The 13,759-nt window shown below is 40.9% G+C and overlaps 1 protein-coding gene across 1 annotated transcript in view; it reads left to right on the top strand.

Annotated features, from left to right (window-relative positions):
- Positions 1 to 3,833: 3,833 nt before the first annotated feature.
- UBR3 (ubiquitin protein ligase E3 component n-recognin 3) overlaps positions 3,834 to 13,759 on the top strand; it is a 233,561-nt gene continuing 223,635 nt past the window's right edge. The window contains 1 exon segment of the mRNA XM_081243003.1: positions 3,834 to 4,437. Within this exon segment, the coding sequence (XP_081099129.1) occupies positions 3,890 to 4,437 (548 nt within the window). The 5' untranslated portion in view covers positions 3,834 to 3,889.

Genomic DNA, 13,759 nt, shown 5'->3' with positions numbered 1-13,759 from the left:
ATTTTGTTTGTCCATTTACAAATTGATAGACCCTTGGATCACTTCTAGTTTTTGTTTTTGACTATGAATAATACTGCTCTGAATATTCAACTACAAGTCTTTGTGTGGGTATATGTTTTAAATTCTCTTGGGTAGATTCCTAGGGGTGGAATTGTTTAGTTCTATGGTAAATTTATGTTTAACATTTTAAGTACATAACTGGCAAACTGTTTTCCCAAGAGGCTGTACCATTTTACATTCCCATCAATGTTGTATGAGGGGTCCTGTTTCTCCATATCCTTGCCAACATTTGTTACTCTCTTTCTGCTATTGCCATTTTAGTGTGTATAGTGGTGTCTCATAGTTTAGACTTGCATTTTCTTCATTTTTAAAAAATTAATTTATGTATTTATTTTTGGCAGCGTTGGGTCTTTGTTGCTGCGCATGGGCTTTCTCTAGTTGCGGTGAGCAGGGGCTACTCTCTGTTGTGGTGTGTGGGCTTCTCATTACGGTGGCTTCTCGTTGCGGAGCATGGGCTCTAGGCATGCGGGCTTCAGTAGTTGTGGTACGTGGGCTCAGTAGTTGTGGCACACAAGCTTAGTTGCTCCGCAGCATGTGGGATCATCCTGGACCAGGGATGGAACCCATGTCCTCTGCATTGGCAGGCAGATTCTTAACCACTGCACCACCAGGTAAGTCCCTTGACTTGCATTTTCTTAATGACTAATGATGCTGAGCATGTTTTCTATGTCTATTGGCCGCTTATATATCTTCTTTGGTAAAGTGTCTATTCACATTTTTGGCCCGTTTTTCACTTGGGTTATTTCTATTCTTGTTATTACCAGTTATTTTTAATGGTTCTCTGATTTTGAACATATCTGATATCCTCATGAACACAGTTGGTGGGAAATCTGGCAAATGTCCAGATTTCTGTATGTGCACTGCAATGTCTATGTAACTGAAATAGGGGGTGGCATTTGACGTTTTTTTGTTTGTTTTTGTTATACAAAAAAAGAGGCACTGGTGACAAGTGGTGGAATTTTGTAGAAATTTGTAGGAATTTCACAGAGCGCAAAGAGACCACTAAGGAATGCTGAAAAGGCTGCATGTGCAGCATGCATCATCGTGGTCAAGCAGAGCAGGCACCCTTGTTATTCTCCACAGGAAAGCAATCCTGGAGAGATACCAGCACACTTCCCCAACTGCCTGAACCCACAGACACTGATTAGTGAATACACACTAGTTTTACCTTAGTTTGAAATGCTCCTGGATTTTATTTGTTTATAATTTGGTGATTCATAAAGAGAATTATTGAGCAATATTTGAATGATTTATCACTGTTAAATGATGATTGTGAAATGCTTTACTAATGTAGAGAGTCTAGGCATGTGATATAGTATGTTTTTGTTATGTTAGGTTCATTTACATCACTGGTTATGAATTGGAAATACTCATTCTACTTCCTTGGATCGCTTCTCCTACAGTTTTTTTCATTCTTGGTTGTTCTCTGCCTTGTGTTACTAAGTTACTTTTAATAATACACCCAGCTCTCTGGAGGTGAGCTATAGAAACTTAAAAAGCTGTAGATTTTTAGTTCTGGAAAGATCATTAATGATAATCTTTTTCAAGATTCAGATTCTGTTAGATAGGGCAGTGTAACCTCTGGAGATTTTGATATCTTGGGTCTGGGGTGGGGCTCTGGAATTTGTTTTTGTAAGAACTTAAGGTGAGTCTTAGGATCAGGCAGGTTTGGGAAGCATTGATGTGGTAGAAAGAGCAGGACTTTGGATTCAGATGGACCTGATTTCTAGTCACATCTCATTTGATTGCCAGCTGTGTGTTTTTGGGACACATAAATCACCTCTGTAAGTTTTAGTTTCCTTACTTCATAGGATTATTGAGAGAGTTAAAAAAATAACATATATAAAGAATGGGGCACATAATAAATATGCAACAAAAATTATCTATTGTAATTATATTCCATTTAACAACAATAATCAGGCAAATATTTGAACATTTATGGGCAATGATGAAGAAGATTCATTTTTTGCCCTCAAGAAATTTACCAATTAGTAGTGCGGTGGGGATGAGGTTTTCATAGCGAAAGCAAAAAGTTGTATCACCAAATAAGTTCAGAGCCATTTTGTGTGTGTGTGTGTGTGTGTGCAGCAATGCCATATTATTAGTGAAAGAGTAAAAGTAATTTCAATTCAATATTAGAGAAATGGTTTCATAAATTCAGGCACATCTAAACAAGGTAAAAATACATAGTCACTGTAAATTATGTATTTGTAGTCTTTGTTTATCCCACTTCATGCAGATATTCACAAGTTTTGCTGAAGAAATGTTCACGTGTTTCCTGCCTTGTATCTGGTAGAGATGGTACATACAGTACAGTACACTTGCACTGTCTCACCTTTCTAAAGTTTAATAAGCTCTGAGTTCTAAAATGCACGTGGACCCAAGGGTTTCATACTGAGGAATTAAGGGTTTCAGACTGAGGAATTATGGACCTACCATTTTCTTGAAGCTTCATAAAGTTTTCTGTAAACACTGCAGCCTGAGTCAGTAGTACTTAGCAGGACTGGAGGGAGGGATCGGTGCCCATGCCAGGTGTAAAGAGAGCCGGAAAGCCGCAGCCAGCTCTCCTCTGAACCACCCCTTGATGTAGGCAGCTCTGGGGCCTGGGATCTGGCTCAGGAGGGCTGCTCTCTCCCGAGAATGCTCCAGCATCTCCAGGGCCAGCCTCAAGTCCTCGACGAGATGGAGCACCGAGAAGGGTTTCATGTAGGAAGCCGCGGAAGCCAGTGCAGGCTCACAGGTACCATCGCTAATATCCACCCCTGTGTTAGTGCCTGCAATGATCCCGTCCATCTGCTCCAGGGCAGCTTCCAGCACGTGACTCGCATCAGAAGCTGTGAGTCCTTTTCCCTGCTTAGTCTCCTCCTTCTCCTTATTGGGTGCGGGGATCCTCTCCGGGCAGGTCAGGTGTGCGGGCCTGTCCCGTGTCCCTCCCACCTCCGAACATAAGAGCCGAGAACCGAGCTCTAGGCCACCGACCCACGGACCAACTCAGAGCCATTTTTGAAGAAGGGGAATGAAATGGGCAGACACTGCCAGAACAGGAGTGTGGGGCGACGGTATGGGGTGGAGTAGGGGTGGAATTAGGAACAATAAAGACTACAGGCATAAAGCATCTGTCAGAAAACCGAAGAGTCCCATTGGTCTCTTTCAAATGGCAAACTTAGAGTAGCACAAGGAGATAATGATAGAAAGATAGGTTGGTGGTGGGCATTAAGAGAAGATTCAAGGAGTTTTTGACTTTTGTTTCCACTAAAGATTTTGAACAGGAGAGTGATAGCAAGAATATATTTTAATCCGCTAAAAAATGTACTTTAGAAGATTAAACTGGTAATAGTGCGAGGGTAAGAACTGATACAGGGCGAAAAATTAGGAGGGTTTTTCAATAATAATAGTAATTCAATCGTAATTAAGGGTTTGATAACCGTGGGGATCTACATCTCAGAACGAAATGCAGATGCCTAAAAAACAGCTGAAAGATGCTGTCTGTATTCCTGTAGCCCAGGTAAATAGAGGAAAAATGGTCCATATTAAAGATTTTCCATATTAAATAATTTTAAAGTCGGGTCCCTTATTTTAGTGGCTCTCAATTGTAGCTGAGAGCCAAGAGGTCGGAGGAAGAAACAGGGGGTCCCTCCCAGGCGAGGGGTCGGGAAGCAGGCACCCCAGCGCGAGGGGGCGTGTGCAGGGGCGGGGACACAGGCAGAGGTGCGCGGCAGCCCCGGGGTATCGCGAGAGTTGGGCGGGCCGAGCAATCGCAGCAGCCAATTCCCCCACCCTCCCAGGAGGAGCCGCCGGCCCTGGACTCTCCAAATTCTGAGCTCTCATCATGGCGGCGGCGGCGGCTGCGGCGGCTGTCGGGGGTCCGCAGCCACCCCAAGCCGAGATGCCCGCGCCCGGGCTGGCCCTCGACAAGGCGGCCACCGCCGCGCACCTGAAGGCGGCCCTCAGCCGGCCGGACAACCGCGCAGGTGCGGAGGAGCTGCAGGCGCTGCTGGAGCGGGTGCTGAGCGCCGAGCGGCCGCTGGCTGCGGCTGCGGACGGCGAGGAGGCGGCGGCGGCCGGCGACGGGGGCGGTCCGGGGGCGGCGGAGGAGGAGGCCCTGGAGTGGTGTAAGTGCCTTCTGGCGGGCGGCGGAGGCTACGACGAGTTCTGCGCGGCGGTGCGGGCCTACGACCCCGCGGCGCTCTGCGGCCTGGTCTGGACAGCCAACTTCGTGGCCTACCGCTGCCGGACGTGCGGCATCTCTCCCTGCATGTCGCTGTGCGCCGAGTGCTTCCACCAGGGTGACCACACCGGACACGACTTCAACATGTTCCGCAGCCAGGCCGGCGGTGCCTGCGACTGCGGGGACAGCAATGTGATGCGGGAGAGTGGGTGAGTGGAGCTGTCCTCCGGGGCGGGGGGCACCGCGGGAGGCCCAGGCCGAGGTCTGGGGAGGCCTGGGGGAGGGGGAGCTTGGAGCCGACCCAGAGCTGTCAAGGGAAAGGAGTGGGGCAGGAGGTTGCAGCCACATGGGGATGGAAGTGACTGAGCTGTCAGCGGTGAAGGGGATGGGGAGGAGGGGGAGAGCGGAGAGCGTATTTAGGGAACAAGGCTGTGAATTTTCTGGGAAGCCAGGGCGAACGGGTGATTGAGAGAAAAGAGCCAGTGCGTGGGGTAGGAGCGGAGAGAAGAGGAAAGGATACTCAGGGAATCTGGTGTCGAGCTGTCAATTGCGTACTTGTTGGGAAAGGCTTTAAAGCTGCCTGTTTCTTGGGAAGAGACTGATGATGGGATTTGGATTGGCTGGGAGAGGGATGATATTGGGGACCGAATTGGGTCGCTGGATGATGCGACTCGGGGAGGTGGTCTTGCAGCTGCAGGGGAGGACAGCTTGTGGAAAGGGACTTCTGAACTGTCAGTGTGTCAGTATGAGGGAAGGAGCTCTTGAGCTGATGGGGGTTGAGGGAGGAGGGAAGGGGAGGGGCCTGTATGAAAAGTGACTGTTGAGCTGTCAGTGGAGTATTTGGTGTGCTGGGATGACATCTAGAATTGAGCTACTGAGCGAGCAGTCAATTATAGAATACCTTCCATACCAGCCCAAACAAAACACTGAGCGAATTAGGAATCATGTGTTAGGTCTTCTCCAGTTAAAAGGGCACTTTATGCACTGACTAATATGTGAACCTCTATCTAAAAGGAAACACTCAAATGCTTTTTCGATAGGAATGATGTACCAGGGTGTTGGGATTTAGGACAAAAGACATTTCAGAGATGGCAGTGAGTTAAAGAGTTGGTGCATGTTGTGTCTTGGCTTGGGATATGATGTCAGTGTCTGGGGAAGTCCCGGGGAAAGAAAAACTTAGTCAAAGAGAGGAGATTTTGGCTGGTCAGTAGCCGAAAGAATGTTAGCAAATCCAGTTATTCAAGTTTTTCAATTTTCAGGTCTTATAATTAATGATAGAGTCTAATCCCGTTAGAAATGGTCACTATTTTCTTTGGAGTACTTGTAGATTACAGTTATTCCAGAATATTTGTATCGACTAGGTACAAGCAAGGCTCCTAGGATATTAAAAATGAACAAGACATTGACCTGCCCCTTAAGCCGCTTACACTAGAGTAGAAAATGATAAATTCCTTAAATAGTCTGGGAGTCAGAGAAGGCTCTGTGCAGAGGGAGTAAGAAAAAAGCTTCAGAAAGGAGCTATTTTGAGCTTGTTAATGATAATATACTTATAATACTGCTATTGCTAGTAACAACAATAGTAATAATTTCAGCTAACATTTGCCAGCTTAAAGTGTATGCCTGACACTTAAAAATACTGTAAAAATTGGGCTTCCCTGGTGGCGCAGTGGTTGAGAGTCCGCCTGCCGATGCAGGGGACGCGGGTTCGTGCCCCGGTCCGGGAAGATCCCACATGCCCTGGAGCGGCTGGGCCCGTGAGCCATGGCCGCTGAGCCTGCGCGTCCAGAGCCTGTGCTCCACAATGGGAGAGGCCACAACAATGAGAGGCCCGCGTACCGCGAAAAAAAAAACAAAAACTGTAAAAATTGACAATTGAATAGGTAAGATATTTGTGTAGCTAAAAAAGCAAAAAATAAAAATAAAAAGATACACAGTTTGAAGTTTCCCTCCCATCCTGTCTCCCATCTGCCCAGTTTCTTCACAGTTACTATTTTCTCTTAGTGCAAAAAGAAACAAGGATGAATATGTATTTTGATATTTCAGCCTCTTTTTATGCAAAAGGTAACCTATCATGTGCACTGTTGTATACATCTTGAATTTTTCACTTATTTGAGATCTTTCCATGTCAGTAAATCAGTGTACTCACTCTATTAAAAAAAAACAATCTGCTGCATAGTGTTTCATGTCATAAATTTGCCATTCTTTATTTAGTCATCACTTTTGATGGACATTTTGGTTTCAGTATGAAATAAAAAACTGGTATACCTCTCTTTGCATACCTGTGCAAGAATATCAGTGGGATAAATTCTCAAAGTGGGATTTCCAGATTGCCCCCCAGAAGGCTTAGGAGTAAGCAGAGCATGTGACTCTCTGTTTCACACCAGCCTCAACAACAGAGTGCTATTAAAATTTTGGAGTTTTATTCATCTATTTGGAAAATAGTGGTCAAATATTAAAATCTGCTTTACATTAACTCACTTAATCAATAACTATGAGATTGTTACTGTTATTATCCCCATTGTACAGAAGAGGAAAGTGGGGCACAGAGTTTTAAGAAACTTGCTCAGGATTACACAGGTAGCTGGCTAGGCATGCTGGCTCCAGACCCTGACAGTTCAGCACTTCTCTCTATTGCCTCTACAAGTAGCATTCCTTTTTTTTTTTTTAAATTAATTGATTTATTTTTTGGCTGTGTTGGGTCTTCATTGCTGCGCACGGGCTTTCTCTAGTTGCAGCGAGCGGGGGCTACTCTTGGTTGCAGTGTGCAGGCTTCTCATTTCGGTGGCTTCTCGTTGCGGAGCATGGGCTCTAGGCACGTGGGCTTCAGTAGTTGTGGCACACGGGCTCAGTAGTTGTGGCTCGCGGGCTCTAGAGCACAGGCTCAGTAGTTGTGGCACACGGGCTTAGATGCTCCGCGGCATGTGGGATCTTCCCGGACCAGGGCTTGAACCCGTGTCCCCTGCATTGGCAGGTGGATTCTTAACCACTGTGCCACCAGGGAATTCAGTTATTTTTGATTAGTAGTACTGATATAATAAATGTGGCCTATTAACAGGTATACGAATCAAAGGAAGAAAACAACTGAGAATTCATTTGTGGGAAGAGATCACAAAGCCTATAGAAACTATGTATTAATAATTGTATGTTGCCACTAATGTAAGTACAGTCATTGTCACAAATGATTAATGGATGGATGAGTTAAAAAAACGTAATGGAGAAAAAAAAGAAAAAAAGTAATGGAAAATCTAAACTAATGTCAGACTGCTTTGGGGTTCTGATGTTACGAACCAGAAATTGGAATTTTAAACATTTAGTTTTCAAATTTTGATGCAGAGGATGACCATTTTCATGTTCTATTGTGTATTATTGATTCCTTTTGCCTCCTTATTCTTCCTCACAGATTCTAAACTCCTTAAAAAATAGGAACTTCATCTTGCTATTATTTTTCAAAGGCTCTTGTACTTAGTAGTAAATGTTGAATTAAATTGGATAAAATAGTAGCTGTTATACCTGAAAATTTGCCCTGAGATTACATTGCTTTAGTTATTCAGGGAGTGGCATGGATATTAAATTTATAGCATCTTTTTTCAGCGTACTTCAGGACTGATTTCTTTTTTAATTTCAAAAGTAATACTTATTGGTTATAACATAAAAGTAGGTGGAAAAGTAAAAAGTAAGGGTTCCTCTTTCCTCCATCCCACACCTCAGTGAGAGATTTCCCTTACTTTTGAGCTTAGTTAAACATTTAAAAGATTTTAGTTATAATTTACTCAGCATTTCTAAATGTTTTGTTGTAGGAAGTTTTTAGGTTATTTAGTGTGTGGCAATGCCAGAAATCAAAGCAGTGAATGTCTGGTTGAACAGTGTTATACTCTTCTGAATCTTGCTTTTTTCCTGTGAACGTACTTATTGGATTCTGTCTCTTATTAGTACACATAGAACCATTTTATTTTCTTTTTTAAAGTTAAATTGTATTCTATTGCATTTTCATATTTTTGTATTTTACTGTAATTTATTCAGTCAGTTCCCTACTGATAGACATGTAAATTGTTTCCAGTCTTGGGCTTAATATAAGCTTTCTTGTAGTCAGTATTCTTATATACACTTCTTTGTGTATGTGTGTGAGTATATGTGTGAGTATAAATTATCAGAAGTTATATTATATCTCGGTTAATGGAAATGTACATCTTAAACTTTGATAGAGCCCTCCAAAGAGATTAATTTACACTCCCACCAACAGTGTTTGAATGAGCATGTTTCCACACATCTTGGCCAATGTATATGGTGTTACCAGTTTTTCTGATCTTTGTTAACCTGATAAGTGAAAAGTGATATCTTTTTTATCTATTTTGAAGCAAATCTCAGGTATCTTATAATTCAGTTTATAAATGTTTAAGTATGTATCTCAGTAAAGAGCTACGAACCCTGAAAAATAAAACTGAACCCAAATGTCCACTGACAGATGAATGGATAAACAAAATGTGGCATATTCATAAGATGGAATATTATTCAGCCTTTGCAAGAAATGAAATTCAGACACATGCTACAAAATGGATGAACCTTAAAAACCTTATGCTAAGTGAAATAAGCCTGACACAATAAGACAAATGTTGTATGATTCTGTTTATATGAAGTGCCTGCAATAGTCTCATTCACAGAGACAGAAAGTAGAATGGTGGTTGTCCGGGGCTGGGGGGAAGGGGGAATGGAGAGTTATTGTTTAATGGGTAGAGTTTCAGTTTGGGAAGATAAAACTGTTCTTGAGTTGGATGGTGGTGACGTTGCACAACAATGTGAATGTTCTTAATACCACTTAAAAATGGTTAAATAATAAATTTTATGTTATGTGTATTTTATCACAATTAAAAGAATTACAGTACTGTTACCACAATTATAGTACCTAAAATATTCACAGTGATTTTTTAATATCTTCAAATAGCAAGTGAGTGTTCAGATTTTCCCACTTGTCTCATAAATGATTTCTTAGGGTTAATTTAGGAGTAGGATGCAAACAATGTCCTAATGTTGTATTTGGTTTTTATTTCTCTTAGGAATCTTTATTTATAGTCTCCCCCTCCCCCTTCTTTTTTCCTTCTTTGCAATTTATTAAAGAAACCGACATTCTGGGTTTTACTGATTGCATCTCTGTGATATTTAACTTGTTCCTCTGCCCATTATTTCTTGTAAACTAGTAGTTGGATCTAAAATCTTGATCAAATTTTAGGTTCTCTTTTTTTGGGGAGGGGGCAAGAAAACTTTATCATGGTGTTTTGTACTTCCTGTTGAATAATAGCTGGAGCCACAGAATGTCTCCTTGTCTATTCTTTAGTAAATATTAGGTTGATCAGTGGGTTCAGGTTTGTCAGCCCAATCCATTTGTCATGAAGTTCCCTATCATGTTAAAGATTTTTGCAGCTATTGATTATCATCGTCTAGATCTATTATTTTATTAGGGGCTGCAAAATGGTGGTATTCTAATTGTATTATCTTTTCATGTATTAGTGAGTTCTTTGTAGAATACTCTATTCTTTTTAATTAATTAATTAATTTGGCTGAGTCTGGTCTCAGCTGCAGCATGTGGGATCCTTCGTTGTGGCCCAGGCTCTTTGTTGACGTGTGGGCTTCTCTCTAGTTGTGGCATGTGGATTTTCTCTCTCTAGTTATGGCGCACGGGCTCCAGGGCCCATGGGCTCTGTAGTTTGCGGCATGCAGGCTCTCCTGTTGCAGTGCGCGAGCTCAGTAGTTGTGGTATGTGGGCCTAGTTCCCGGACCAGGGATTGTACCCATGTCCCCCACATTGGAAGGCAGATTCTTTACCACTGGACCACCAGGGAAGTCCCTAGAATACTCTATTCTTAAAGTTTCAAGGATCAGCTATACTTTATCTATTTCTCTAGACATGTTTTACAGAGATTTTCTACTACAGAGGGGTGTACTGTGGCCAAGCAAATTTGGGAAACACTTCACGTTGTATCTTCTTGACTATCTGCAATGTGTAACATCTTAAAGAAATCCTATAGTAAAGAAATCTGTAACTTTGAATAATCAGAGTTTCATTGGTTAAATCTAGGGAGCTGTTATTTTGAGTCATACCAGTTTGGGAACTTGAATACCCTCCCATTAGCTTAATGTCAGCATGTCTAAAATTGAATCAATTATATCGGTCTCCAAAATACTTCCATGTAGATTTTCCTTTTTTTTTTTCCTATTTATTTATTTATTATTTTATTTTAGTTTTTTTGGCCGTGCTGTGAGGCTTGTGGGATCTTAGTTCCCTGACAAGGGATTGAACCTGGGCCTTTGGCCATGAAAGCACAGTCCTAACCATTGGACTGCTGGGGAATTCCCTTTGTTTCTTTTTAAATTAGTATCATTTTTCCCTCAGTAAGAAATCCCAGCTACTAGTGGCTGAAACCTTGAAGAGATTTACTGTTTTGCATCTTAGGACTAGTTCAGCAGCTTATTAGTGTTATTGGGGACCCAGGCTTTTTATAAACTTTTGTTCCATCACTTAGTTTGTTTACATTTGGTCTTTGTTGTCTCATGTCTGGGGAAAAACAGAGGAATGGATTTTGGGTAGATATCTAATAGTGTCTCCTTGTGTCATTATTGATTCTTCCCTTTCCCTCTCCTTGTATGCTTGGTACCAAGACCTGTTCTTTTGTTTTCTCTTAGATTTGTTCTTTTCATTCTCTGCTGTTACCTTAGATCAAGCCTTCATCACATCATAACCTATTCCATGATAATTTACTGTTTTCCTGCCTGTAATAATTTCACAGTTCAGTCTAACCTTCACTCATAAAATTCTGCTTTACATATGTGACTACTTCGCTTAAAATAGCTTCCTGGTGGTCCAGTGGGTAAGACTCCGTGCTCCCAATGCAGGGGCCCCGGGTTAGATCCCTGGTCAGGGAACTGGATCCCGCAAGCATGCCACAACTAAGAAGCCCCCATGCTGCAACTAAAAAGATCCCGCATGCCGCAACTAACAGTCCGCGGGCTGCAACTGAGACCTGGCGCAGCCAAAAAAAAAAAAAAAAAGCTTCCCATTTTTTATAAGCTAAAGTCTGGCGCCCTTAGCCTGGCGTCAGTGTTTTCCACAATATGGCCTCTACCTATGTTGCCAACCTTATCATCTTCTTTGCAGTGGCATCCTCTCTGTTATTTTTTTTAGCTCACTCTATGTATTCCTGTTATCTAAGTCTCATGTTGCAAAGTCCAGTGGTGAGTTTTATCTTCACTGTGAAGCTCATGTGTCGGGACAACACTTCTATAGCATAAGTACAGTGTGAAACCATACTGCAGGATTTGATTTTCTGAATTAACAATTTTTTTCATTTCTAGTTTATATTGCTACAAGTAACAAACTTTTAATAAAGATTTGATGATGAAGACCTGTGCCATATTTATCTCTTTTATTTATATTCTCTTTGCACATATTCAGAGTTTTAGTATGTTATCTATGTGTTTACATGGATTACTTGTGAAATTTTCTTTCCTATGAATCTGGAATTTTCTCTACAGCAGTATCCATCTAACTCAAGTCACAAATTCAAACAAAGGAGCACAACACTCCTGAGAGCTTGGAGGAAGAAGAGTTAAAGAAATCTGTGTTCTCTTTTCTGTGTTCATTGTACTTTTTGTCAATGCTAATTTACTAGAAATCATGTAGACAGATTCTGCTTAGTGGAGAAGATTATCCTTGAGCTGGAAGTGGAATTTCTAGTCATCGTCATAGTTATGAGGTTTAACTACAACAGAGCAATTTAGAAGTGTTGTTAAATAGTAATTTTTTTCTAATCATTTTTATTTCATATTAAATTCTTAAAAACTATTTTCAACTATGAAACATTTTCAATATACATAAAAGTATAAAAAGAATATAACAAATACCTTTGTACTCACCACTGAGATTAATAGAGGTCAACCTTTCATCATATTTTCCTTAGAGCTTTTTTCAATCAGAAAAATAAAGATCATCCTCTTCTCTCTCCCTTTCTCTTTCCCTCCCTAGGGGTTACCATTATCCTGAAATTCCTGTGTCATATCCATGCATGTTTTACTTTTTACATTTACTTAAATGCACTACATTTAAACAGTATTTATGTGAAAATTTTACATAAATTATTTTACATTATATGAATCCTTTTGCAGCTTGCCTTTTTTATTTACCATGTTGCTAAAATAGACTAGTTCATTCATTTCTAACTACTATTAAACATTCTATAGTATGATTAAACCATAGTTTGCTTACCTATTTCTTTGCTGAAGGACAGTTAGATGCTTTACATTTTTCGTTGTTTCTAAAAGGGCTGTAGTGAACATCTTTTCATTTGTCTCCTTGTATAGATATACCAGAATGTTTTTAGGAGAGGAATCACTGGATCATAGAGTGTGCATTCTATTCTTCAGCGTTACTAGATAGTTAAGAGTTGCCTTCTGTTGGTTTATCCAGTTTACTCCCAATTACACTTCCACCAGGAATTTGAGTTCCTATTTTTCTACTTACCAAAATTGGTGATATATATATATGTATCTCTCTCTCTATATATATAAAATATTTTGCCAGTCTGTTGGTTATAAACATATTTTTAAATTTTGCATTTCCTGACTGCTAGGTAAAGTTGAACATCTTTTCATTTGTTTTTAGGCTATTTAGTTTCTTCTTTTGTAACTGCTGGTTCATATTCTTTGCCTGTTTTCTACTGGGTTTTTAAATTTTATTTTACTGAGTCTTAATGTATGCTAGATACTGATCTTTGGATTCCTCATTTCATTGTTCTAGCCTGTGACTTGTCTTTTCACCTTGTAATATACAATAGTGTTGTAAAAAGCCTGAAATTAAAAATCTAGTTTTACTACTGTAGTTTGTATTAATTTGTGTTTTTTAAAAATATTTATATATTTTTTGGCTGCGTTGGGTCTTCGTTGCTGCATGTGGGCTTTCTCTGGTTGTGGTGAGCAGGGGCTACTCTTCATAGTGGTGTGCAGGCTTCTCTTGTTGCAGAGCACGGGCTCTAGGCACGCAGGCTTCAATAGTTGCAGCACGCGTGCTCAGTAGTTGCGGTGTGTGGGCTCAATAGTTGTGGCTCACGGACTCTAGAGCGCAGTCTCAGTAGTTGTGGTGCACGGGCTTAGTTGCTCCGCGACATGTGGGATCTTCACGGACCAGGGGTTGAACCCGTGTCCCCTGCATTGGCAGGTGGATTCTTAACCACTCTGCCACCAGGGAAGTCCTATTTGTCTTTTTAAAGCAATCCTCTCTCTACCTTGGTTTAAAAAAATGCTTATAAGTTTTCTTCTGAAAGATTTAACATTTTGTGTTTCATCTTTGGGTCTTTAGTCCATCTGGAATTTATTTTTACATATAATGTGAGATTGAGATCTAATTTTATCTTTTTCAATATGAGGATCCAGTTATTCTAGCACTGTTTATTTAAAAATTATTTTTTAATTAAAAATTTTTTTTACAGTAGGTCCTTCTTGGTTATCTATTTTAAATATAGCAGTGTGTACATTTTAATCCTAAAC

The sequence above is a fragment of the Mesoplodon bidens genome (assembly GCF_964165515.1).
Source record: "Mesoplodon bidens genome assembly, chromosome: 8".
NCBI lineage: Eukaryota > Metazoa > Chordata > Mammalia > Artiodactyla > Ziphiidae > Mesoplodon > Mesoplodon bidens.
This window is presented reverse-complemented; position numbering and strand designations above follow the sequence as displayed.